Source organism: Phodopus roborovskii, unplaced genomic scaffold (assembly GCF_943737965.1).
Source record: "Phodopus roborovskii unplaced genomic scaffold, PHOROB, whole genome shotgun sequence".
NCBI lineage: Eukaryota > Metazoa > Chordata > Mammalia > Rodentia > Cricetidae > Phodopus > Phodopus roborovskii.
In genome coordinates, this window is record NW_026126599.1 from 9094579 (window position 1) to 9122550 (window position 27972).

Sequence of the window (27972 nt, forward strand, 5' to 3'; positions counted from 1 at the left end):
TAGGTAGAGGCACATCTTTATAGCATCCAAAGTAAGATTATCCTACAATATTACATATATATATAGGTGTGTGTGTGTGTGTATTTTGATTACTAACAAAAAGCAGACTAATACAGTTTGTTAAGGAAAAAGACATTTAAAATTGAAGGTTAATAGGCAGTTTCATTATACAAGCTATAAAGAGGAATTGGAAGTCATAAAAGTGTGGCTATATTGGTTTTTTGTTATGATTAATTTCCTGGAGACCTGCAGTGCTGTGGTTTGAATATGAAGTGCCCTCCACAGGTGCTGTTTGGGAAGGTTGGAGAAGCTTTAGGAGGTGGTGCCTCACAGGAACTTGGCCACAGTGGGGCCTTGAGGCCTTCCCCCACTTCCGACATTTGCTTGCTTCCTGATTGCAGGTGCGGTGAGCATCTATGGTGGGCTGAGGCTCCCAGTGTCATTCCTTCCCCCACCAAATGGACGTCTCTACTCCATCATCCCCTCCTCACTATCCCTGATGCACCCCTCAGTCCCCTTCCCCCAACAACACCCTACTCTGCTCCCAGGAGGTTTTGAGTCTCTTCAAGAACAAATGTGGGCCTGGAGACGTAGCTCCATTGGTGCCACGCTTGCCCAGCATGCAAGAAGTCCGGGGAGCTGGGAACCGAACCCAGCTCCTATACAAGAGCAGAAGTATTCTTAAACCTCTGAGTCATCTCATGGCCTCTCAATTCTTCCTTTTTTGTTGTTGTTTGAGACAGGGCCTCAGGGTTTCTCTGTGTAGCCTTGTGACCTGTGTAGCCTATGTAACCTGTGCTGGAACTCCCTCTGTTGACCAAACTGGTTTTGGATTCATGGAGATTGCCTGTCTCTGTCTCCCAGGTGCTGGGATTAAATTGCTGCGCCGATATCAATTCTTCATTTTTTAAAAAGATTTATTTATTATGAATACAACATTCTGCCTGTATGTATTTCTGCACACCAGAAGAGGGCACCAGATTTCATCATAGCTGTTTGTAAGCCACCATGTGGTTGCTGGGGATTGAACTCAGGACCTCTGGAAGAGCAGCCAGTGCTCTTAACCTCTGAGCCATCTCTCCTGCCCAATTCTTCATTCTTTTTTGTTTTGTTGTTTTTTGAGACAGTTTTTTTTTTTTCCTGTATTTCTTTGGAGCCTGTCCTGGAACTTGCTCTGTAGACCAGGCTGGACTCAAACTCAGAGATCTGCCTGCCTCTGCCTCCCAAGTGCTGGGATTAAAGGCTTGTGCCACCAATGCCTGACTCGGTTCTTCGTTCTTTTGTTTGCTTGTTTGTTTATTTGTTCGTTTTTGGAGACAGGGTTTCTCTGTATTGCTTTGGAACCTGTAGGCAACCTCATTATCAACACCACCATCAGTGAGCTGCCCTGAGCATCATATTTTTGGATGTGCCAAACCTCAAACTGAATCCTGTGCTTTGGGCTGCACAAAGAGGATGGCTTTATGGTTGTTTGAGACAGGGCCTCATGGAGCCGAAGCTGACTTAAAACTCTTATATAGCAGAGGATGACCTTGAACTCTTGGTCCTCCTGCTCCTCCCATCTGAGTGTGGGGATCACAGGCATGGGCCACTGTGCCAGGCCTAGTAACTTTTCCAGGAGGTTGGAGATGTGTGTGTGCTGCAAAGCTGTATTCCTCTCAGTTGACTTCTTTCCACGTGACTGTTTTTCCTAGCACACAAAGCAGCTGGAAGGCACTCAGACCGATCCTAGAGTGCCAAGCCATTCCAGATTGGCAAGAAACTACCTGTGTGCCATTTCTCCTTTGGGTCACTGAATTAAATATAAACTTTGATTTGTGTGGCTTGAGGTAACTACTCTTTACTACCTTATTCTAGCCATGTTCCACTGGACAAATAACGGTGCTTGCATCTATCCTTGCCTGCCAAACTGTGACTCTCTCTTCAGGTAATTAGGTCTCTTGCATGTCTGGAAGGAGGAATTTCATTCCTCTTGATACAAATAAGGAATGTGAAAGCAGCCTGACTTGCTTGATAAAAGCAGATCTTTATGTGAAGTAGCACCTCCATCTGTCAGCCACTGGTCAGGGTTGGCTAGGAAGTGTCCCCTATCTCCCTCTTGACCCCAAAGCTGCACACTGGGTCTAAGAGAATAGACAGAGAAGTCTTTGGTCCGATGTGTGTAAGAAGCTGCATCTTCTTCCAGAACTTCAAACAGCTCTTCAGTTTGCAGAAGGATGGAGACCCAAGCTTCAAGACTCCAGAAACATCCATGCCTCGTTCATGTGGCAGTCTGCTTTCCTTTTGAAAATGAAAACCCCAAGGTGGTTTTATTGTTTTAATTTCAACACTCCCACTTTCCTGTGTGAATTATTAATTCATTTGGGAAAGCAAACACACCCTTGCTTCAGAAAACTCAGCGTACCACCCTGACAAAGGTGTCTGTCTGTACATGGCTGCTAACATCTGTAGCTGGCAAACAGATCCCATCCCAGACCCACAATCTATCATAACAAGTGCAATCCAAAGTCTGTCTGTGTACAAGCATTTTGGATTTGCCAATATAGCTCAGAATAGAAAAGACCTGAGCCACTGGCTCTCCTCCTGCTCCCTTTTTGTCTCACACGCACTGATGAAACAAAGCTAAGATAAAAAGAGCCTCTATTTTTATCTCTGGTATGTGAATTTAGTCCTCAGGGCAGAAACCCAGAATATTATGTAAGGCACAAATGATCCTGCCTCCTCCCATCCTTCTTCTCTCATCAAGTGAATGGCAATGGAGTTGACATCTGTCCTTTACCTCCTTACTTAAGAAATGACCATGCAGGCATTCAAATGACTGTTTCAGAAGAAAGGAAGTGAAGGGCACAGTTCATCACCACTGCCTTGGAACAGGCAGCGGACATCTTCACAACAGTGGGCATCTTGGGACCAAATGAGACATGGTGGGAGATTCTCTCATGTGGTATCTGTGCAGGCTGCAGCTGTCTGGCTTGTCACCTCCTCTCTGAGCCGATGTGGTTCAGAAAGCAAGCCAGGTTCTTTTCTCTACACACAGGTCCTATTTGCATACCTTTTTGTAAATCAAACTATCCGGACTGAGGGAAGGAGCCTCAGCCCAAGCAGGTATGCCCAGGACAGTTGGCAATATATGGGGACAGTTTTAGTTGTTGTGAAGAAGGTAGAAGACTGACTTCCCATAGATGGTGGCCTGGGATGAACAAAAAAAAACTTGTAACACACACACACAAGGCATTAATCTAATCAAAGATGTCCACAGAGTAAGTTGATAAACTTGAATTAGAGCAGTGGTTCTCAACCTCCCTAACACACACTGCTACCCTTTAATCCTGTACCTCATGTTGTGGTGACCCCCCCCTCCACCACCACCATAAAATTACTTTTGTTGCTATTTCATAACAGTAATTTTGATACTTTTATGAATCATATAATGCCAATGCCTGTGTTTCCCTGTTTCCCAACAGTCTTAGGCAACACCTGTGAAAGGGTCTTTTGACCCCCAGAGGAGCCGAGACCCACAGGTTGAAAACCACTAGATTAGTGCACCGCTGATAAATAGCCCTTTTTTCATAGGACATTTATGATGGAGTTTGATCATCAGTTATTCTAATAGTTATTCAGCTTCTCCACAGCACTGGAAAGAAGAAACAAGAGTCACTGACCTCCTGCGTCATATCATCAGAGGAGTAAAACGTGTGCACACGCACATACCCTAGGATCACTGCAGACTCTGGCACATACATGCATGGTAAGTAATCACAGACTGTAACTGAGAAGTGCTGTAGATAAGACCTTCAAGGAAGGCTCTCCCAAGGAAAATCCAATTCAAGGTGGCTGGCAACGAGGCAACGTGGCTCACACAGCTTACCCAGTAGTCTGGCAACTGACTTAAGTGCCTGGCTCCAGCTATAATTTCTTAGTTCTGCAATGGTCGCTTTCCTTTCCAAAATGACCAGATGGCCAAAGTAATGGTTTTCTATCTCCAAGCGTCTTAAACAGAGACCAGGAAGGGGTAGGGACGGGAAAAAGCAGGGAACAAACAGAAACTGAGCAGGAATCGATAAGGCTCAAATAATCCTAGAATGCTACAGCCACTTTGTTTGGGCTGCCAGCATCACATGCCATTCCTGAACCAATCACCATGGCCAAGGAGAATGGGCTGTCTGGTTGACTCAGGCCAAAGTTACCATGCTTAGCACTGGGCCTGGCCAGTATCTCTCAAAGAGACAGATGCCTCCTCCAAGGAAGATGAGATTCAATCCTAGTCTTGAAGGGTGCGGGAGAGCAGGCCTACCCAAGAGACTGGAAATAAAAAGCTTTCCAAGCAGGGAAACACACACAAAGTCTACAGGGGCAGGCAGGAGCAATTGCCCATATGATGAATTTTTTAAAGATGTATTTGTTATGAAAGAAAAAAGGAAAAAAATCCTCTAATATAATATTCCTATGCCCCCATTGCTAGTTTGAGATAAAGTGTCTTCAAAAAAAAAAAAAAAAAAAAAAAAAAAAGCTCTAAGAGTGTTTGCCTGCATGATTTATTTGCATTACACCTGTACAGTACCTGTGGAGGTCAGAAGAGGGTGACAGATCTCCTGGAACTGCAGTTACAAATGGTTGTGAGCTGCCACGTGGATGCTGGGAATTGAAAATAGTCCTCTACAAGAGTAACAAGTGCTCTTAATCACTGAGCCATCTCTCCAGCAGGTTTTTTTTTTTTTTTAATCTGATTCAAGTTTCCACCTAAGATTTCTAATGCTATGACAAAAATAGCATGGGAAATTACTTAATAAAAATGAATGAACAGAATGAGGCCAACAGAAAGTGACAAGTGTTCAAATAACAAATAGAGGGCTTCTAAAGTCCCTTTGTGACTTGACTCGTTCTGTACATAAGCAGATAAGGGAAGCTGGCTAAATAAAGGTAGCACAGGGTCATGGCACATCTCAACCTCCACAATCAATCGAGTTGAGACTTCAATTCTAGCATTGAAACGTGCTTAAACAATTTTTCTTACAGTAATCTATTGAATGCTCATTAGCATACTAGATGTTTTATTACATCCAATCCTTCCAAAATCCCACCAAGAATGGGTGTTACTGGCATTTTACGGGTTTGCCCAGGATTACAGACATTAAGCACGATTACATGATAATTACATGGTCAGTGCTTTGTGCAAGTTTTTGATCATGACAAAATCCTGTGAGAGAGTATACAAGAAGGGCTGGTAATTACAAGTTCACACAGCTCACAAATTAATAAGGACAGCCAGAACACAAGCCCATGAAGTCCAAATTTGGGTGCTGTATTTTATGTAATGCATATCAGCAGTGCATGCTAAGATTTGAACCTGACCCAGATCTGTCCTGGTCCACATCGTTCGCTCTGCAGTGTGGGAGGGAGATCAAATAATTTATAGGTCCTCTTTGTTAAAAATAACTATGATCCTATGGATTTTAATAAAAGTTTTCATATACTAAAAAAATAAGCTGGCGTCATGGAAGTATCAGATAAATTCATAACAAAAGTAATTACATTAAACAGATTTCAAATTAAAAAATGCAGCCGCCCTGAGATAACTACTACTCTTCTCCCATATGATAGTTATGTGTAGCAGGTGAAATAACTAAGTGGCAAGGCTAACCAACCATCACCAGCATACACAATTTACTCTGTAATTTGTGTATCAGCCTCCGTTTTAACCAACCGCACTTGTCTTGCTGGAGGAAGTTTTTTTAACCTTGGGTCCCAACTTTTATTCAATGACACATATACTTAGCAGCACGCGTTTGAACTGTGCTTATTTCCATATCCTGGAGATTAAAGTACACAAGGGGTGTTTACGTTAACGATATATACGAATTAAAAGCAAGAACAAGCAGCACCCGCCTCGCCTTTCTCTGTCTGTTTATGGAACCAAAACTCACTTTCCAAGGAAAGAAAACGAAAGTTTATATGAAACAAGTAAGAAACCACATTGATTTATATTAATGATTAGAGGTGGCAGGGTTAAACTCAGTCGCTCGACATAAACTAGTACCCAAAATAAGCTAAAAGTGACCCCACCCAACAGTTTCCAAATTGCAAAGCAACCAAAAGCTGCTTTCTTAAAAAGAAAAGAAGAAGAAACCCTCTGGTGTTTTATTCTGCAAGAATCTTTCCAGCAGATGAATGTCTGAAAGATGCAAACCGTGATGCTTATTTGTAGCATAAAACGTTCCGAAATCGGAATTCACTAATAGACGAAATAACAGACATGAACAGAACGCAGTACAAAGGCAATGCCAGAAAAAGCGCGCGAATAGGCAGCCACTAGCGGGGCCTCCTCTTCTGAGCCCTCAAGACAAAGCCGGTCCCGGCACGCACCGCGGCCCAGACTACATATCCCAGCACGCAAAGCGCCTCCCCGCTGGACTGCATTCCCCAGCATGCAAGACGCTCAGGTCTCCCGGACAAACTACGCTTCCCGACATGCTCTCTGCCGACAGAAAGTCGGCAGCCCGAGAGGCCTTGGGTCTCGGATCGGTGGTTTCTGTCTCCACCCGTTCAATAGTTCTTCGTCATCTGAAGCCGGACAATGCTGCTCGGGGTCATCTCAAGAGCGACAGGAGTTTCCGGCTCTCATTTATCGCCGGAGCGCATACTGCCCCCTGGCCGGGGAGGGCGGATGGAGGCCGGGCAAGCTCGGTCTGCTGTAGCCAATAGCATCCGAGCGGCTGCCCTGTCACTATGGCAACGCAGGCCGCCCGCGGGGAGACAGACGGTCCATTGGGTAGAATCTTTCTCGAAGGCTCGAGAAGAAGGAAGCGGAAGTGGCACGTGGAGGGGCCGGTGGAGGCGCCGGTGAGTAAATGCCGCAGATTCTGGAAAGTTCTCAGTAGGCTACATAAGCCTGAGCAATTGGGACCTCCCCTATTGGATTGGTAGCAGAGCGGCGCGGCAGGAGCAGCAGCAGCAGCAGCAGAGCCGGCGGCTGCGTGTGAGAGGGCGAGCGGTGGCAGGGACCGAGCGCAGTCTCGCGGGGTAAGCTTGAGACATCTTCCCTGCCGGTCGCGAGCAGGAGGCGCACGCAGCGGACCCGAGGCGGAGGCTGACGGGGCCGGCCATGTCGGTGGTGGGACTAGACGTGGGCTCGCAGAGCTGCTACATCGCGGTGGCGCGGGCCGGGGGCATCGAGACCATCGCCAACGAGTTCAGCGACCGCTGCACCCCGTAAGTAGGAGCCTGGGTGGCCGGGGAGGGCTCGAGCTCGCCGCTTCTCGTGGGAGATGGTGGACCGGGGATTCCGAAAACCGTGACACCCGGTGACCACCTGGCTTGACTTGGCCTTTCCGGGTCGTCTCTCCTCACCCCCACCCCCACCCCGTTCCCCATCCAGCTTCAACCTGGCACCAGCTCGCACCTCAGCAGGGATCACCCCGGAGTCTGAGCTGCTGAGCCTTTTCTTCCGCATGGTGAATCTCCAAATGACCTAGAAGGTTCCAGAGCCTGTGCGCCCTGCTGCTTGCCTAGGGAGCGGGTGGACTGTTGTTAGCGACCACAGAAACACTCTATGGTGGAGGAATCCACCGCCTCGGCTTTTCATCCGCTCACGGTTTGCTAATGTTGCCCTAGTGCCCTGAATCGTTTTTTTGGAAGAGTCCTTTTTTAAAAGGCTCAGCGTGAAAGCCGTTCATTAGAGTTTCCAGACCGAGTGTTTATTTTGGCACGGTTTAGAATAAGCAATACAAATTTCATATTGTTGCTAACACGCCGCTGTGGAAGCACTCGGTGGGAAAGATGGATTTTTGTCTCTGAATTAAATATTCTGCAGCACTGTGGGTGGGCAAACGGAAGCATGGTAAAAAAGCAACTTTTTGAGGGGGGTTAGTTTCTGAAGATTACATAGGCAAGTAAACCTGCGTGTGCAGTCAATGACAACAGCTGCTTGCTTTTATAGACAATTATTGTAGGGCTTTCTTCATGTGCAGAGTCCAAAATTATTAAACATGGAACCTGAAGATAAAATCATTCTGGCCTTAGGTTACTTCTGTGCAGAGGAACACTTATGACAGTGAATAGGAAATAAGTCTTGCTGGTAATACTTTGAGTAGTGCAACTGCTCCTCTTGTCCACCTCTTTATAGCTGTGGTGGTCTGTTCTTGGCCGTTAGTAGGAAAGATGCCAGTCTTCCGAGACTCTCTATGTTCAGGATGCTTTTGTGCTTCTTTATTCTCTGGTTTAAAAAAAAAAATCGGCTCAGAGGAAGGCAGGAGAGATGCTTGAGTCGGTGTGTTGAGTGATGTTTTATATTACATTACTGTTAAACTACAGCGTTAACGATTGAATTGACTACTGATTCCTGTTGCAGTCGGTTAATTGACTTGGAAAATGAGAAAGATCAAGTGTCTACGTCTCTCTGAGCTCAGAATCACAGGATTTGTAGACTGCACCTTAAAAAATCCAGCCTTTGCTGGAGGATCCCTGGCTTTTAGGGTGATATTTGGTACCAGCTGAGACCACCATCTCCAAGATTTTTCTGCCACAGCAAATTTCAATGTCCTCCGTATAGTCACATTTTACTCATTTACCCACGTAGGAGTAGCTGAACCAAAATTAGATTAGGTTTGGATTAGTAATGCACATCGGATTACTCCTCTAATCCAAAACCTTAATCAGCGCCGCCTCCTCACAAGACCTCTCCATCTTGTCTCTGTTCTGTTACTATGCATTTGCTGAGAAAAGTGCCTCACTCTTCATCTGGTCAGAGCAGGTTTAATGTGACTCCTTTCTCTACTTCAGTTTTTACTTCAGTTTGCAGTGAGTTTGGTTCTATGTCTTTTTCTTATTTGACCTTGTTTAGTAGAATCTTCTAGATGGAAGCTTCATCTGTATGCTTTAAACTCTACAGGCAATACATAGACCTCTTCAAGTTACATAAAACCGTTTAAATTCTAGAACAGGTGGTAGATCAGGACAAAAATAAGTGGTGGTGACATTTAGGATTGTATGAAGCTGATGACAGAGGTACAGTTACGCAGTACTTTTTGTTGGTTGTGCATAATGCCAAGTTTAATAATACTCTAAAATTGAGAGCTTTTCAGTCCATGTCCTTTGTGACCTGGTGACACTGTATTAGCTCTTAATAAGGTATTGAGCAAGAATGCCCCAGCTGCGAGTAGACGCAGGGCTGACACTTGGCAAATAGTCAGAGCTGTGGTTTTAAAATATTAACACCCCAGACTAAGATTTGAGTATCTGGTGAAAGTTGTAAGCTGCAGAATTGTGCTTCATTGGAGTTGGGATTTCCCTCTGGTCAGTTTAGAAATGGCCACGTGTATGCTTTTGGACAAATGTGAAATGTTTGTTTTCTATTACTTCTAGGTCAGTCATATCATTTGGACCAAAAAACAGAACAATTGGAGTTGCAGCCAAAAATCAGGTATGTTCTTGAATAGGATGCCTGGCCAGCTTAAAGGAAACTCCCAGTAGCACCCCAGAGTGATGCACTGAAGTTCAATATAGTCTAGGTTTTGAAACTCTTAACTTCAGGGCTGGAGAGATTCTTCAGCCATTAAGAGCACTTGTTGTTCTTACAGGTTTGGTTCCCAGCGCCACTAACTGCCTGTAGCTCCACTTCTTACAACCTCTCTGGTCTCCATGGGAACCAAGCACACGTGCTACACATACATTCAGACACTGTACATGTACATTAAAAATGAAAACAAGAACTCTTGAAGGCCTGTGTGTTCTTTTTGAACCCTCGGGTGATAGCCTTATCGTCCCCACCCTTGTTTGTTTACTCTTGCTTGTTCCTTAGATTTTTATTGGCAACCTTAATTAGGGTAACTTCATTGCCCTTCAATTAAAATGTGTGTATGTGTGGGTATGTACTTTCACTGTGTAGCTCTGGCTGGCCTCTTGACTCACAGATCACAAGAGGTCTGCCTGCCTCTGCCTCCTGGGCTTTAAATTTTTTTAAATAACATACTTGACTTTTTTTTGAATGTGTAGTTTCTCAAAGGCTAGCTCATTGGTGGGTAGAGGCACCTGTTGGCTAAGGCTGAAAACCTGATTTCCATCCCTGGGACCCACATGTAGTAGGAGAGGATTAACTCCTACAAAGTGTCTTAATAGTTGTGTGTGTGTCTAACTTATATGGGTTTTAGAAGCTTAGTGTATGAGCACACCTACTGGTGATGAACCTCGGGGTACTGTCTTGCTGTAGAAGATGAAAGAAATAGTTTCTTGGCGCTTGCAAGCGTAAATGACTTCAGAAGTTAAGTGTTTTTCATACTCATTTTTAGTGAGGAGCCTACTTTTGAGTGAAATGTCCTCTAAAGTGGGTTGACCCAAACAGTAGATTGAGGAAATGCCATCTCAGAACAAGCTGGCATGTCTCCATCCAGTTTTACTGAATTTCATGCCCCTTATTACTATGTGTACCTGGCAACAAGACCATGTTCCAGGGGACAGGTTGCTAAGTACAGCCTTTTTTAGCATGCATGCCCAGCAGTATGAGATGGGTACAAGTTTGGCTCCTCCCCCATGGTCATTTAGAAGCTTTTTACCCTCACCTCTAGCTCTAGCCTAGGCCAGTTTCTAGGCAGAAATTCGTAAGGTCCATAAATGATGGTACTCCAAGTCTGATCTCAGTGGGACAGTGATTATGGGTTTATTTGGGAAACAATGGGGTACAGCAGCACAGTTGCTAAAGAGTTCTAGAGCTTTGGAGACAGTTGCACCATCTTTTCCTTTATCTTGCAAATTTTGAGATCTGCCCCAATGTCTGATGATACCATTGCCTTCTGGCATTTTCCATAGAAGAAAGTACATTAGGAGCTATCTATTCATGGAAAATCGAGGACTGTGAGGGAAAGTTAGGTATCCCCTCAGTGGGTTTGAGTTGCACAGTGACTGCAGTAGCTGTAGGTACTGGTAGGTAATAAAATCAGAAAACAGTCTAAATCTTCCATTTCTTTTGCAGCAAATCACTCATGCAAACAATACAGTGTCTAGCTTTAAGAGGTTTCATGGCAGAGCATTCAGTGACCCCTTCATTCAAAAGGAAAAGGAAGGCCTGAGCTATGATTTGGTGCCTATGAAGAATGGTGGCGTCGGGATAAAGGTAATAACAACTGATCCACCGGCTCTACTCTTTTAAGTGTCTCTAGAGGGAGTGCTCGCAGCTCATTGTCTTAACCCGAGTAGACTGGCCACAGTGGGGTCTTTCGTCTCATCTGGCTCCTCTTAAAGTGTAGTTAATAGAAGCCATCTCTGGAGACTTACTTAGCAGTTAATACATACATAGATTTTTTTTCAGTGGTTCTACTAACTTTCTAGTAATATTTTGGCTGCTTTGGTATTTAAAAAAAAAAAAAATCAAATAACGTTGGTGACTCAAACATAGTGAGAGAGCCCTTTGGGAGCACGTGGAGAGCAGTAGAGTGACCACCAGAGATGCGACTGATAGCAGCTGTCTGGTCAGCCTGCACTTAGTGACTCAGCCTCTCTAGGGAAAAGTGCTTCCTTCTTTACCTCCCTTTCTTTTTAGTTCCTTTTCTCTTCCCAAACCAATAAACTCAAATTTTGTGGAGCAGGGTGTGTGCCCACAGCTGGAAGTTCGTGTTAGCATTTTGCTGAAGTGTTACACATTTGAGCTTTTTCTATTGTAGGTCATGTACATGGATGAAGAGCATCTCTTTAGCGTGGAGCAGATAACAGCCATGTTGCTGACTAAGTTAAAGGAAACTGCAGAAAACAACCTCAAGAAGCCAGTAACAGATTGTGTCATTTCAGTAAGTAGAACCCAGCCAGGCAGTACGCTTGGTTCCAGCTTGCCTTGATTTTGCCTCCAGTATTGCATATATGCATGCTCTTTCCTTACTTACCAGTATTCTTAACTGAATGTCCTGGAGCATTTCAAAGTAAGCTTGGTGGTAATTTTAGCTAGAAGCCACAAGGGTTCTTATCTACAGAGATTTGCAACTTAGCTGGGTCTCCCATGGAGCTTCCCTCAGCTGAAAACCAGTGCTTTGGAAATTGTTTGGAGATTATTATTATTGTTTTTCAATTTTCTTCTCTTTTCAAGGCAACTGACAGTCAAGAAAAAAAATCACTTGAAACAGTGTAAATTTAGTGTATGTTGAGGGACTGGCCAGGCACGCACTAAGACTATTAGGATGGTTTGCAGAGCAGTTAGAAGCACTGTGTCTAGAGTTGCTGTTTTCCTTTGCAGGTCCCCTCCTTCTTCACCGACGCCGAGAGGAGGTCTGTCCTGGATGCTGCACAGATCGTGGGCTTGAACTGCTTGCGGCTCATGAATGACATGACAGCTGGTAAGAGAAAGCGCCTATTAGTGTGTTCCTTAGTGGTGCCTTTGTAAGAAACATTCTGATTTACATCCCAATTTCTGTTGACTGATGGTGCTTTTACAGTTAAGGAAAACTAAGTTTGGATAAGCAGTCTCCTAGCGAGTGTGGTAGTGTTGTATAGTCTGGCGCATTGTTTGTGACTTGTGGTTAAAATCATATCTTTTACATTGAAGAGTGATGGGTCATTATCTAACAGTCACAAAGAGAGTAGTAACTGATTATAAGATGTAAAGGGTCTTCTTCCGGTAAGAATAAATCCCTAAGAAAATAGACTGGACAACTGGTGATGTGGCTTTTTTTTTCTCTGTAGTTGCTTTGAATTATGGAATTTATAAGCAGGACCTCCCAAATGCAGATGAAAAGCCTCGGGTAGTGGTGTTTGTGGACATGGGCCACTCCTCTTTCCAAGTGTCTGCCTGCGCTTTTAATAAAGGGAAACTCAAGGTAAAGTTGAAACTCCCACGCTGGAGAAGCATTTGGGGAACCATGAAGCCGGGAGCTTTAAACTGCTTGCATCTTCATAGCAGGCTCTGCGGGGCCAGGTGTCTCTTGTGTTTTTAAAAAAATAATGTTAAGGTCTCTTCAGCATGGATAGTAAAAGTAGGGAATACCATAGATTTAAAGAGTTTGCCATTCCTTCAGCTACGTCCCTCCCGACTTGGATTTCAGTTGTGGGACTATTAGCCTTTTGTTTGAATAGGACTATCTAAGATTCTAATTAAACTATGATTGAAAGTGACCTCATTCTTTGTTTTTTTAAACCAACTTTAGGTTCTGGGCACAGCGTTTGGCTAATTAAACTATGATTGAAAGTGACCTCATTCTTTGTTTTTTTAAACCAACTTTAGGTTCTGGGCACAGCGTTTGATCCCTTCTTAGGAGGAAAGAACTTTGATGAGAAATTGGTGGAGCATTTTTGTGCTGAGTTTAAGGCCAAGTACAAGTTAGATGCAAAATCCAAAATCCGAGCACTCCTTCGCCTCCATCAGGAGTGTGAGAAGTTGAAGAAGCTCATGAGCTCTAACAGCACAGACCTGCCGCTGAACATCGAATGCTTCATGAATGACAAAGATGTCTCTGCAAAGATGAACAGGTATTTGTATCTTGAGTTCTACACATGGCATAAATGAAAGTTGAACAAATAGCCCCAGTGATCTCTGTGACCCTGTCTTGACTTTCCTTTCAGGATTTTGGCTATTGTCTGTTGGCACCTTTGTATATCATTTAGAACTTAAGGACGTGTCTGTGAAGAATGCATTTTTAAGAGAGAGTGAGAGAGTATGTGTGTGTGTGTGTCTGTCTGTCTGTCTCCCTGCCATGCTGCACATGTGGAACTCTAGGACAGCTCTCAGGACTCAGTTTTCTCCATAAAGGCTGTCAGGCTTGGTGCCAAGTGCCTTTGCCTGCCAAGTTATCTATCTCATCAGCCTGTGGGGGTTTTAGAACTATCTTTCCTAAATGCGACTGGTTTCTTTGTATATTATCCACAGAATTTTGTTCACATCCTCTTGATGCTGTGATGAGCATGTATATATGCATCTTATGTAAGGTTAACAACTTGGCCTGTGTGGGACTTAGGGTACTGGGAGGAAAAGGCGAAATGAATTGGGTTGGTAAAAGCTCCTAATAATGGCTGACGGTGTGCTCCTTTCGTTTACTAAGGTCACAGTTTGAAGAACTGTGTGCCGAACTCCTGCAGAAAATCGAGGTCCCCCTTCATTCATTGATGGAACAAACTCACCTCAAGGCCGAAGATGTGAGTGCCATTGAGATAGTTGGAGGTGCCACAAGAATTCCAGCTGTGAAAGAAAGAATTGCCAAATTCTTTGGAAAAGATGTCAGCACCACACTCAATGCAGACGAAGCTGTGGCTAGAGGGTGCGCACTGCAGGTGAGTCTCCACCATCCCTCCCTCATCACGTGAGCCCTGGGCCTGCTTCCGTTCCAGGGGAAGTTACTTTAGAGAAATCCCTAAGGCTAGGAGAGACAAGGGTGCTGCTGTCTGGAGGTGCAGAAAGAGGAAGGTTGAAAAGAACTGCTCCCCAGCTGGTGTTGAGGAGGGGCCTGCTCCCGAGATGCCAGAAAACAGCTGTAGAGTGACAGTCAGCTGTGTGGCGGTGATGACAGCAGTTCTCAAGCACACTTCGGGGGTGGAACACTCGAATGTTACTCAGTTGTAATAAAGACTTCATTTGAAGAACGCTTGTAGAGGTTGGGAGTTACTGGTAACCAAATGGTTTTAGAAAATAGGTCTCCTCCACTCGCAAAGAAGCCGAAGAGCTACATTGGGATGCAGAAGCACTAAGTCTAGATGTTGGTAGTGAACTGAAGATATTTGGAGCAGAGGTCTTTAGAGAACCTGCCTTGGGTACCACAGTAGAAGAATAGGCAGCTTTGCCTACTGTCGTGTCACGACCTAACCTGGCTTTGGGGTTCATTAATGTTGATTGTTCAAACAGTGGACTTCCTTATGGCACTGTCACACGTACATAGGTACACTTAGAGTGTTTGACCACCTGTTGCCCAGGCTAACCGGCCCATGGGTGTCTCATTCCCCAGTAGCCCTTTTCGGGAGGGCTTCGTTCTTTTTCCTTTGTGGTGGGTTGTGTTGCTTCATCTATGGGTCCCCAAATGTTGGGGACCACTAGTCTCGAAAAGTAGAGCTATATTTTGGCCTCTTTATCTTGTTGGGGCTGTGTGCTTTCATTTGTTTAGTTAGTTGGGTGTGTTCTGAGTAGACAGGGCCTCTGTCCTGTCCCATTTTTTAATTTGCCATTGCTTTTCATTTTACAAATCTTACTGAAAATACAAACATTTTGAGTTTTGCCCTTTTTTGTTTCTTTGGCATGTGAAAGCAATAAAGCAGAATTTCTCGTGGGTGTACTCATCAAAAGAATATCAGCTCATAATCGAAAATGCCATGAGCAAGGCATTTCTGGAAAAACTGTGTTTTCAGTCTGTGAAACTTGGAGTTAAGAATTGCTGGCCCAAGATTCGTGATTTGTCTTTGTGGCTAGTGATAAACATAATGTGAGGATGACACTTTTTTCTTTTTCTTCTTTGGGTTTTCAAGACAGGATTTCTCTGTGTAGCTTTGGAGCCTATCTTGGCACTCACTCTGTAGCCCAGGCTGGCCTCAAACTCCCGGAGATCCGCCTGCCTCTGCCTCTGCCTCTGCCTCCTGAGTGCTAGGATTAAAGAGTTGCACCACCAACACCCGCCTAAGGATGACACATTCCTTATGCTTAAGATGACACGTACTGCAGGCAGTTTGAATCTGCCCATCCCAGTGGAATTGTCATAGTAAAAGGTGTATGGAAATAATGTGCTGATGATATTTCTAACCATTAACTACTTTGTCTTTTCAAGTGTGCCATTCTGTCTCCAGCATTTAAAGTTAGAGAGTTCTCTGTCACCGATGCAGTTCCTTTTCCAATTTCTCTGGTCTGGAACCACGACTCAGAAGAAACCGAAGGGTATGTATCCGTCGGTTGCTTTCTTATGCTGTCATTAGATAGATAAGGGTTGAATAATTGGGGTCTTTGGGAGCCGAACCTGTTGTCCACCTTTGATTTGGTTGTTGTGAGTGACAGGCAGAGTGAGTAAGGCTGGAGAAGTCTGTCAAGGCTGAGCTTGCTTCCTTGCTTCCTTCCTCCCTAGTGTTCACGAGGTGTTCAGTCGGAACCATGCTGCACCTTTCTCCAAAGTTCTCACCTTCTTGAGAAGGGGGCCTTTTGAGCTGGAAGCATTCTATTCGGACCCTCAAGGAGTTCCATATCCAGAAGCAAAAATAGGTAAGCAAGTTCCAGTGTGCAGCTGCCCTTTGGGTTAGAGTTGCAGCCCGTCATTTAGTGTAAACTTAGACATATTTGCTTCTGTAGAAGAGTGGTGACCTGGAAACTTGCTGGCCTGGCTGCTGCATTTCCCTCCTGTTGTGATAGAGTCAATATTTGCAGAATACTGGCCACCACCCCCTCCCAAGATGGGGTGTTATTGGCAAGGTGTTGCTTCCAATTGGAAGCTTGGCTCCCACAACAAGGTGGCATTTGATCAGGTCTTTGTGTGTACTTCACCCTCTTAAGGGGTGTCTCTTCAGGTACAGTTTTCACTGGGGGAGATTTGTCATTGTCCCATCTGCTTGTAGTTTTAGGAACTTCATAGTTTTTATATTAGAATGGCTGCTGTTATTGCCAGGTCTCTAAGAGTTGCCCTCGCTTCATTTAACAAAGAAAGCATATGAAGGGTTCCAGTCAGCCTGCCATGGTTTCTTCTGAAGACTGAAGTGTTCTGGCCCATCACATACTGCTTTTCAAACCCTGTTGACATGTAGGAGAAGAGCTGGGGAAGCTGTAGACTGTGGACCGAGATTGTCAGGGTTGGATTCTGCATTATCTGTCCACTACTGTACAGAGATGAGCTGTTGCATAAGTAAAACCGTCCATCATGAGCTGTCCATCCTGAGCGGTTTCACATTCCTTACTCATGAGTGTGGTACCTAGAAATGTTGTTTCTGTAAAGAACCATTTGGCAGTTACTTCCTGACTTAGTGATCTATGCCAGCCAGCATCCTTACCCAGTCCAGTAATTAAATCTAGCTGTATGTGCTTTGCAGACGGTACCTTAGCTAAAAGACAGTTACATTCCATGTAACTCATGAATATAACTGGTTCAAACACTTTTATTTTTGAAGACCATGTCTATGTAGTCCTGGCTGTCCTGGAGCTTGCTAGGTATTCCTGAGTGCTGGTATTAAAGACATATGCCATTGTGCCCGGAAAAATACATATTTTTAGAATATTATTTGTTGTGTGAGTGCACATATGGAAAGCACATATGGACGATTTTTGGGAGTTGGTTCCCTTGTACTGTAGGTTCGACATTTGAACTTGGGTCAGTCAGCAGCCTTCAAAAGGTGTGTAATTTAGTGGGGGGGATAACTATTGTGCTTGGCTCTACAGTAAGTGCTCATTGTAAGTAGTGATTGTCTGGAGCAGTGTTTCTCAACCTTGTTAACATTGTGACCCTTTAATACACTTCCTCATGTTGTGGTAACCCCAACCATAAATTATTTTTGTTGCTACTTCATATCCATAATTTTACTCTTATTGTGAACCATAAATGTAAATATCTGTATTTTCCAATGATCTTGGGCAGCCCCTATAGAAGTTGTTCAACCCCAGAAGGAGTTGCAACCCACAGGTTGAAGACCTCCACTCTAGGAGACCAGTTCACAGCAGCATTCAGAGTGTGTTCTTAGTTATTCTGCAAGACTATAGGACTACCCTAGCAAGCAGGCTTTGTCCCTACTTAAAACATGACTTAAAATAATTGGGATTGTTCAGTCATAAGATTAATATTCCCTTGGGCTGGAGAAGATGACTCAGCCATTAAGAGTAATAGCTGTTCTTCCAGAGGACTTGGCATCAGTTCCCAGCACCCCCATGGAAATTAACAACTGTCTCTAACTCCAAAATCTGACACCCTCACACAGACATACATGCAGGCAAAATACCAGTGCAAATGAAATAAAAGTAAATAAACTATAGAAAATATTAGTATTCTCTAAAAGCCTGAATTAGTGTGTGCTTGGTCTCCGATTTGCTCATAGATTTTCATGTCTGGGATGTGCTCACCCACCAGGAGATGAGGAGGAGGCAGAAGGCTGTTTTTCAGGAGCTGCTGCCCCTAATGTCTGCCCTGGAGTGTTAGTCACTACAATAGTGTGCTTCCTCACACAGGTTCAGTGACATGCTGGGAATAGCAGTGTGGCTGTAAATAAACACCCGACTGGCAGCCAAGGAACTTGGAAGTTGGGGATGGAGGAAGAGTTGTGGAGTGGTTTGATTTCTTTAGCCTTTTTTATTTTCTTGGCTGTCTTTAGGTATAAAAAAGGGTCGCTAAAGTGGCAGTTCTTTTTTGCTCTAGGCCGTTTCGTCGTTCAAAATGTTTCTGCACAGAAAGATGGAGAAAAGTCTAAAGTGAAAGTCAAGGTGCGTGTGAACACACATGGCATTTTTACCATCTCCACGGCATCCATGGTGGAAAAAGTCCCAACAGAGGAGGACGACGGGTCTTCTGTTGAAGCAGACATGGAGTGTCCAAACCAGAAGCCAGCAGAAAGCTCAGATGTGGATGTAAGTAGCTAGAGCGATTGTCACATTCAAAGGTAGAATTGACTTCATTTTAAGCTATAGGAGGAGGTTAAAGGTTAAATAAATGTTTTCAATTATGTAACATTGATCAGAAGTTGGTGTAATAACTGGTCCTGCCAGTTAATGGCAGGACATAGTAATATTATATATTATGACTGAGGTGCATGACCTTGAAGAAACTGGTATATGGCTAGGAAAAGTTGCTTTTTCTTGCTTTCTTAAGAGTTTTGTTAAGATCAGATGCTGACTAGTTAAAAATCAACTATAAAAATTGAAATGGCAAAGTGGGTTTTGTTTCATTTTCATTGTTTGGCAAAATTGGTCTTGGTATTCCAGGACTAGCTTTTATTAACATGGCTTTCTGGGTTGGGGGAGTCGAGAAGAGGAATGTCACAGATAATGGTGGTGCTGTGACTGCTCGTCTTAGATTTACAGTTGATTTCTGGGAACAGACAGAGGCAGGCAGTGCCGTATTGATGTAAGTGTTTGGTATCCAGTGGTCTCAAACACTGCAGGACCATCAGCATCATATGACCTGAGCCTTGTTCTCATCTGGATACTGTTCACAGAGCGATGGGGTGTAGTGCCTTGGTTGTGAGTAATGCCTTGCCTCTCAGTGCCTCCTTAGGTTCTAGAAGCTGTGGGTGGAAAATGTGGTAGACTTGAGGGAGTGGAGTGGGCAGAGAGTAGTTAGTAGTTCAGCCTTGTTCTCTAGTACAGGGGAAAGGTCATAGCAGGTACAGATTGTTGGGGATTAAGGGTTACTAAAGAACTTTCGTGGGTAATTGTCTTTCCCTTTTGTCTTTAAGGCATATTTTTAGGCAGGGTTGTTAGTTGGCATGTGCTATTTATTCTTTGTTCTGAGTCACGAGCTGGAGATGATAAACCCTGGAATAACCAATAGTTTGGTTGTTTTCTGTAACTTTTGAGTGGTGCCATTGAGGCCTGTGCTGCTGCTGCTGCTGCTCCTGGAGTTCGGACACTTGGGTTTGGAAAGAGCCTGGGCTAGTAGCGTGTTTCCTGTGTTTAAGAGAGTCAGATCTGTACAGCCTTAGGAGAAAGGCTCTTCCAGGGAAGCTCTGTGTTATCATTCACCAATCATAGCCTTCATGGATTACATAACCACTGTCGTTCATAAAGTTTCTTACAGGTTTGAAATGTCTACAGTTTCACGTACTTGCTTTGTTTTTAATCTAGTACCTTTTCTGCCCCTTGCTAAGATTTCAGAAATTGAGAGTACTGTCTTTGGTGCCCTATAATTTTAAATTCATACAAGTACACCTGCTTTCTACATCCTTTGTGCCTGGGCTTTCATTTCAGAAAAATAGCCAGCAAGACAACAGTGAAGCTGGAACCCAGCCCCAGGTACAAACAGATGGTCAACAAACCTCACAGTCTCCCCCTTCACCTGAACTTCCCTCAGAAGAAAACAAAATCCCAGATGCTGACAAAGTGAGTGACTCTTCCAGTTCATTCCGTTAGACAATGTTGCAGCATGTGATGGTTAATGCTAGAAACCTGTGCCTTCAAGAGTAATGCAGGTGACTTGTGGGCTGTAGGGTTTTGTTCTGTTCGTTTTCTACATGTGACTCTGGCTAAAAACCAGCCAGAAGGAGTACTCAACCTTAAGCAGGGAACCAGTGTTCTCCTTTAGATCCCAAAGCTTCTGATAACACCACTCCCAGACGAGCCTAAAGCAGGCTTGATGTTTGCTGAAGGGCAAAGGTAGCTGCTGATGCCAGAAGCAGAAAGATGCATCCCAGTGCTGCAAGATTAATTAACTAGTTAATACATGGGTTTTAGGAGTCTAGTAAACTTTTTCTCCTTTCAAGTTACTGTCCATTTTGAGTTAATTATGATGGTCTGGTAATAACCACCTCCATTTCCAGGTGATTATTCCTTTGCCTTGTTTCCAGTATTGGAAGCTAAATAAAACTATTGCATCCCTTGAGAAATGGCAGATTGTAATCAGATCTTTCAAACTAGTGGGGTACTAAGAAGAAAGGCCCCGTGGTTTCCAGCTCAAGCTGTATGTACTTGAGCTCACATCTCTGCAAGCTTTGTGTAAATGATTAGTTGTCTGTCCTTGTCTGGTTTCCTCTCAGATCCTGAGAATACCTCACCCTCACTCAGGCCAGTTACAGAAGGGAAAGGTTGGTGGGGGCTAGAGTTAATTTTTCTGCCAGTTTTTCACTTGCCTGATTAATCTTGTGGCTAAGGGCATACATGAACTCTGTGTCCTGACTGAGTTTTTACCCTTAGTAGAAAAGAATTGAGTTGGTGACATTTATTTAGAAAAATTTTAATATTGTTTCCCTTAATTTGGAGTTAAGTGTCAACAGACTTTTGTAGAAAGAAAGTCTTAGCTCCTTTCTAGAAAACATTGGGTTGGATCTCAGCCCTTAAACACTTGTTAGAGGGTTTCTCATCTGTGTCGGAATGCCATTTTGTGGTTTTGGTTTGGTCAGGGGTTGGTTGAATTTTGTACTCTTTTGTTTCTGTTAACTACTGTATATACTGCAGTTGTATTTCGTTCCTGGAGTATCAGTTGCACTCCTGTGTCTTGCTAGCTGTGGGCAGTGAGTTTATTTTTCTCTGTTGGGATTCAGGGTGTGATGTATTGGCATGGCAGGCTGACTTGGTCCACAACACTAAGTAGAGGTGCAGTCTCTAGGGAGCATGCACTCTGTGGTCTTAGTGTGGCCATTGAACAAGCCCGGAAGCTTGTAGTTGAGGTGTCCAGGGAAAGGCATGCAGTGGAATTGGTCTTCCCATCTTGACATGGTAGCCTAGGCAATCCTGCTAGGTTATGCCACTCACAGTCCTTATTTATCTTAAGTCTACCATGCAGCTGAGTCTCCTCAGCACTGTGTCAGTTGGGGCAGGATGCATCTGAAGAAAGGGAAATGGACAGTATTTGGACAATTAAAGGCCACCTCTAGCATTGTACTGATATCATTTGAATAATCTGTAGTAAAATAGACTGACTAGGCTTTATCTAAAATACTTGCTAGTAATGTTTCATTTTATTTGCTGGCAATTTCCCTTTTGGTCACATACACATAGTGACATATCCTAAGGTTAGGATGTCAAACATTTGGTGTTTTCTATACTCCTTGCATAGCACATAGGCACTTTTCTGCTGTATTTTGGCTATGACCTATCACATGCAGTCAGCTATGGAGTTTTTCTACATGTTGTAGGTGCATACTGGCTTCAAATTCAGATTTAGAAGCTTTTCAGATTGGGATACCCTGTCACTTGCTACCATAAAAATCTTTTCATCTGTTATGTGGCCCAACCTGGCCTCAAACACATAGCTGCAGGCTCCTGAGTGCTGAGGTGACAGGTATGACCACTGTGCCTGGCTGTTTCAAAGTTCCAAATGAGAAGGGATACAGCTGAAAGGCACGTGGTACACAGAGATCTAGAGGCACTCTCGGGTGCTAATTTTGACAGAACAGGTACTGTGCTGGACCACAGAGACTAAGACAGGCATTTCAGCAGCTAACTAAAGTCTGACACCTCTGGTGTTGGTCTGGGTTTATGTGAAAGTATTATTGTCAGGTTCTAGACTCGAAAAGTAGATAATTTAGTTTTGAATTTAAGGGATTTGGAAAAAACTTAGAGTAAAGATTAATGTGACTAGAGAAAGTGGTGAGTTGATGCAGGAAGATGATGCATGTAGTTACTGCCATAATCCGAGGTGGGTGGAGGGTGTAGATGTTCTTAGATAGTTCCAGCCTGAGAATTAGAGATCTGTGCATAAAACATCAGTAAATAGGTGGGGTCTTTATTTTCCTAGGTTTAAGAATTTTTCTTTTTCTTAACCCTAAAGGCAAATGAAAAGAAAGTTGATCAGCCTCCAGAAGCCAAAAAACCTAAAATAAAAGTGGTAAACGTAGAACTGCCTGTAGAAGCCAACTTGGTCTGGCAGTTAGGGAGAGACCTTCTTAACATGTACATTGAGACCGAGGTAAGTGCTTTAATTAGATATTTCTGTTTGGTTGTGTCTGTATATTACATGGATATGTGACTAATTCTTCACCAGGTGTGACATTCTGAGTGAGTTCAGAGATGGGATAAAGGCAAAAGAATGGACCTTTCTGATTAGTATCTAGGAGTCTGTTGGGTTTGGATACTGTGGGGTCAGTGTTTGTGGTAGTTGTACTTGGTTGAGAATTGCTATGTTCCTGTGAAGTAGTTGGTTGATAATCTGAGCACAGGCACAGTAGAAAACAACCATAGGATTATCCTCTTAGAATACTCATGCACCATGCAGTTGCCTTCATAGTCTCAGAGTAAGAACCTGAGATTAATCATGGTCCACTTGCACTTAGATGAGGCACTGTATCCAGAAACGTAGTAAAAATTACCACCTATTTCTGTATTGAAGAGTGTAATGAAAAGTGGAATGGCTTATCATTGCTTTGGGAAACAGTGTCTGTGTGTATTTCTAAATCAAAGGACCGTGGCATTTTGTACAAAACATTTTGTGAGGTATAGATTGAAATGGTTTTTATGTAGTCATCATCCTCAGATGTGGATTGAGTCGGTGGAAAGTTAACTAACTTCTGCTTCCTGACAGGGAAAGATGATAATGCAGGACAAACTAGAGAAGGAGAGAAACGACGCTAAGAACGCAGTGGAAGAGTGTGTATATGAGTTCAGGGACAAGCTGTGTGGACCATATGAGAAATTCATATGCGAGCAGGTATGCTTCAGGTTCTGTTACTAGATAGAGTCAAGTTTAACACTTATCATCTATGCTTGTGGTCACTTGAGTGTTCTGGGAGCAGAAACTGAGCAGGGTCCTGGAGGGAGGCTCACTTGCTGTGTTGGATGTCACTCTTTTAGTCTTCCCCATACAAACATCTGCTCTTGAGGCTGGTGGATGACTTAGGTGCTGGAAAGATAAATGTGAACCCTTCAGCTTCTATGATGGTGTTCTCTGGGCAGCTGTTTGTTGCTGTCGCCTGGTGAGGCCTGTTCAGTCCATCATGGCACTGTTACTAAGCATCACCATCCCCTTCACCCTTTGCTTGCCTAAGTGAGGCCCTGGGTAATCCAGAAAGGAGCACAACTGTATGACAGATAGAACTGACAAAGACTGACCAGACAACCTAGTATGGTGTGGGGATTAACTCTTAAAAGATGTTTTACACTTGGGTTGGGACCCCCTCTATTCCTCAACCCCCGAGCTGCCCTGCGGTATACCTTGGTTAGTCCTGGGCCGGGCATAATTAAGACAGTTGCTTTGGAGAATAGGAACATGATTGCTCCTCCATAACCCACACCAGAAATGATGCTAAAATCCTGTGATAAGACAGAAGCCCAGTGCCTGTGACTCATGTGACACCATAGGACTCTAGAGTTAATGCAAAGGGAGCCCAGTGTCCAGTCCTTCCCCAGTGAGCTAACTGGGGTCACTGCTAAGATGCCTGCTTTGTTTAAGAACTCTGCCACTAAACTTGGTCTTTCATATAAAGGAACATGAAAAGTTCCTGAGGCTTCTCACAGAGACAGAAGACTGGCTGTATGAGGAAGGAGAGGACCAGGCTAAGCAAGCATATATTGACAAGTTGGAAGAGTTGATGGTAAGCTCTTTTCTCCCCTAAAAGATGCAAGCTACGTATTAAGCAGTAGACGATCAGTGAAGTGTAAGTTTGGCAATTGTTAATTATCCTTCTATTACATTTTAGAAAATGGGCACTCCTGTTAAAGTCCGATTTCAAGAAGCCGAGGAACGGCCGAAAGTACTGGAGGAGCTAGGACAGCGGCTGCAGCACTATGCCAAGATCGCAGCTGACTTCAGAAGCAAGGTGGGCGCTTCTCTCACCCCAGGAGTGACCTAGACTTAGACTTAGCCAACACGTGGCCTGGGGGTCTCTATCCTAATAAATGGTGCTCTGTCCTAATAAATGGTGAGGAGTGTTGGTGGATTTGAACTTAGAGAGAGTGGGTCAGAGTAGATGTGTCTGGTCTGGACTCTACAGTGACTGTTGTGTTTTCTGTCCAGGATGAGAAGTACAGCCACATTGATGAATCGGAAATGAAGAAGGTTGAGAAGTCTGTTAATGAAGTGATGGAGTGGATGAATAATGTCATGAATGCTCAGGCTAAAAGGAGTCTTGACCAAGACCCTGTTGTGCGCACTCATGAAATAAGAGCGAAGGTCAAGGTGAGTGTGTCAGCTTTCTCTGGGCTCTCATTCAGCTTAACACATGGCATTTCCGCTGTAAATCCTTGACCTTCTCTGTACTGGTCTGTCCTGGCTTCCCTTCATTGCCATTGCAAAACGGACTCCTCCTGTCCCTTCTCCATGAGGCCTAGTTGGCTGTGATATGCCGAACCCTCCATGTGCCAGTAGTTGCTGTTTGTCTTTTGAGGGAGGGAGAGCAGCAATACCTGTCAGGTGTCAGTGTTAACTGTGGGAGAAAAAGAAAGTGTGGTGAAATTGGTCAGGATGCTGTGCTGTGATGAGCTAGAGTCCTGAGACGTGCTTCTTGTCTGTACCACGTGAGGAAGTCAGGGGAGAGTTTTCCTTTTCAGCCACTTTGAAGTTCTGGGCTATAAACCTTATCTTGAAGTGACTTAACCTTGAGTCTCCCATATTGTGGAGTTCATAATTCCTACATTTTATGTTGTAGTGATAAGTTAGCATCCATAGCCACCTAGCAAGTCAGTCCCCAAGAAACCGTAGGATGTAGTCACTTTGATCAGGCTTGTCACTAAGGTTTGTATACAGGCTTGATGAGGAAAATGGAATTGGGTAAGAAACTTCTGGATCTGGGATGTGTATGAGGGAATGGCTGAATGAACTGGGTGGATGGAAGTTAGCATGATGACTAATTTTGTTTTCTTAGGAATTGAACAATGTGTGTGAACCTGTTGTAACTCAACCCAAACCAAAAATTGAGTCACCTAAACTGGAGAGGACTCCAAATGGCCCAAATCTTGACAAGAAAGAAGATTTAGAAGGCAAAGATAATTTTGGTGCTGAAGTCCCGCATCAGAACGGTGAATGCCACCCTAACGAAAAGGGCTCTGTCAACATGGACCTGGACTAGGCGCTGCCTGTAACTCCTCCAGTTCATGAAATGTGTTTGCCATAGTATGTGATTCTGTACAACAGACTGCGTCTATTTATATTTTCTTTCTTTTTTAAGACTGTCTAGAAATTTTGTGTATTATATGGGAAAAAGGAAAAGCCTGAGTCTGTAGTCTTTGACCCTAAGGGAGAATGGCCTTGGTGACATAGTTGTGTGTGGTGATGTGACCCACACTGAGTGCTCTACAGTATTACTGCTTGGACTGCTCAGGAGTTGGTCTTTTGATGAGACGGACCCTTGCTTGTTTCAGCACTCTTGTGATGAGAATCTTGGAGCAGTTGTTCTCACCAAGGCTGTTTTTTTTGCATTTTGCTCTCCATTTCCGCATGTGTGTGGCTGTGGGTGTTTATATTGAGACTAAGTCTGATTTGCATAAGGGCTTTCAAAAATTAAGTCTGTCCCGTAGAGTGATTTTGCTTTCATTATTACAAATTCAACAAGTACAACACAGCTAATGAACTGTAGCAGCATGCAAAGCAAGGCTGTAACTATCACCACACAGTGCACTGTCCCGTAGAGGTGTGACACGGGAGATTATGAATCATGTGACCATTGTGAACGCCCCATGAGCTTTAAAATAAAGTTCACCTTGTGGTGTCATTTCTAAACTGCCGGCTTTGTCACTGACTCAACATCATTGGGGTAAAAGCATCTTAAAGCCTGCTGAATGCAGCTTAAAATCCCACCTGGGGAGACCCTGCTGGCACCTGTGACCTTCGTGGCCCTTGTCCTCTGGCGACTGACTGTGGGTAGGCCTCTTGTGAGGACCCATTCAGAGGTTTTCTGTATTAAGCCCAGAAGTTACCTGTAAGTTTTGCCCAGTATTAAAAATTCATAGTTTTGGTGAATTCTGGCCTGAAACCTGTTATAAAATATTTTAGCCAAATCCCACCAGGGGTGGATGTGAGTATTCTTTAGTGATTTTGTTGTCTTTCAAGGTTTTGCTAGTAGAGTTCTTTGAGCTCAGGGTGGCCTGTCCCTAGCCCAGGGCATCATGGTTGTCAGCAAGTGACAGGAGAGTATCAGCCAGGAAGCCTGGGAAAAGTAGATTGGTCTGTGTCACCTTTGAAGGCACACCTTCTGGTGAGGCTCTGTCCAGTTTCCTCAGCCCATGTGCCACAGCTTGGGACCTTGTTAAAGTGCAAGGCATTTGTTTTTGTGCCTGAAATCTTTGGTTTGGGCATTGGGAAGCTTAACACTTAAGGTGCACACACACTACCCTGGAGATCTGCTGTATTGGGTGGTCTTTGGTAGTCAGGGGTAGGCATATTGTAAGATAACTTAGATCCATTTTGGAAGTTGACATACAATTAGCATACACTAGCTCTGGAAAATTCCTGGACTCCACAGAATGGCGGATGCCCTCAAGAATGGTGTTCTCGAGAGACTGGGAGCTGCCAGTCCTGCCCTGCTTTACCAATCTTCTCTGAAGAGCTAAGCATGGTCTCCTAAGATATCTACCAACTCCTGGGAGCAGTATCTCTGGTAACCTTGCACTTGGTTCTACTTTTTAAGATTTTTTTAAAAAAAGTGTGGGCAAGTTCATTCAAGGGCACACATTTGTCTAAGGGGGCTACTAGAGGGCATTAGATCCCCTGGACTTAGGGGCTTTGAGCCACGTCAGTGCTAGCAACTGAGCTCCAATCCTCTGCCAAGAGCAGCAAGTGACCTTAATCACTGAGCCATTTCACCAGCCCATAGGTTCTGTCTACTTGTAGCACTTAGCATCTCCAACATAGGAACTCCAACAAGTCTTAGCCAAGCAAACCATTCCCAGTGTGCTTGGAGTTGGCCTTTCTGATCAATAACATGAGAGTACAGAGATGGATCCAGCTGAGAGGGGAAAGAGGGAGGAAGGGAGGGAGATCTGGACAAGATTACCAAATACTTGCTAACACACACCTTCATTAAGAGCCTGGTGCTACCCTCAGCTAGTTAGTTCCCTCTGTAACATCAGCCCCTGCCTCTGGACGGTGGTGGTTGATTATTAAAGCAACTAGTGCAGTGTCTATGACCTTGCACAGTGAGCACCGAGTGAGGCTTTAATGACATTGGTGAGCTTCCTGCTCAACAATCCCTGAGTCTCTAGTACGCCTGTGGTATCAACACAACACACACAAGCATGGTCCCACTTTGGTGACTTCCTACATCAACACTGCCATGCATCAGGGGCATGCCTTGTTTCCTGATTGGTGAACCACACCGATGCTGTGTGTTAGTGAAAACCTAGTCTTTTACTGTTGGGTGCCCAGGGCTCCCTCTAGGTTCAGGGGCATCTGTGAATCAGATGGTGCCAATGATGTCTGCAGAATCATCATTTGCAGGTCAGAAGCATCAGGCCATTCTTCCTGGTCCCAA

General features: G+C 44.2%; 1 protein-coding gene across 2 annotated transcripts; it reads left to right on the forward strand.

Moving 5' to 3' along the window:
* The first annotated feature begins 6940 nt into the window (after positions 1 to 6940).
* On the forward strand, positions 6941 to 26222 carry Hsph1 (heat shock protein family H (Hsp110) member 1). 2 transcript variants are annotated; one of them, XM_051205327.1, is made up of 18 exons: positions 6941 to 7209; positions 9361 to 9418; positions 10964 to 11104; positions 11652 to 11774; positions 12215 to 12314; positions 12661 to 12794; positions 13199 to 13443; positions 14013 to 14241; positions 15720 to 15826; positions 16011 to 16144; positions 18276 to 18484; positions 19823 to 19954; positions 22341 to 22478; positions 23091 to 23216; positions 23992 to 24099; positions 24205 to 24324; positions 24522 to 24683; positions 25369 to 26222. In XM_051205327.1, the coding sequence occupies exons 1-18, from the start codon at positions 7103 to 7105 to the stop codon at positions 25570 to 25572; spliced, it is 2577 nt and encodes an 858-aa protein (XP_051061284.1). In that variant the 5' UTR covers positions 6941 to 7102; the 3' UTR covers positions 25573 to 26222. The 2 variants fall into 2 exon arrangements, with proteins under 2 accessions (XP_051061284.1, XP_051061285.1); XM_051205328.1 differs by lacking the exon at positions 19823 to 19954.
* Positions 26223 to 27972: the final 1750 nt, after the last annotated feature.

What these genes read in the sequence shown, in the direction of transcription:
- Hsph1 (XM_051205327.1), top strand. Translation starts at nt 7,103, where the DNA reads ATGTCGGTGGTGGGACTAGACGTGGGCTCGCAGAGCTGCTACATCGCG. An exon ending in CTAGAGGGTGCGCACTGCAG is followed by an intron (nt 14,242 to 15,719) that starts GTGAGTCTCCAC and finishes TGTCTTTTCAAG; the next exon opens with TGTGCCATTCTGTCTCCAGC. An exon ending in AGAAATTCATATGCGAGCAG is followed by an intron (nt 23,217 to 23,991) that starts GTATGCTTCAGG and finishes TTTCATATAAAG; the next exon opens with GAACATGAAAAGTTCCTGAG.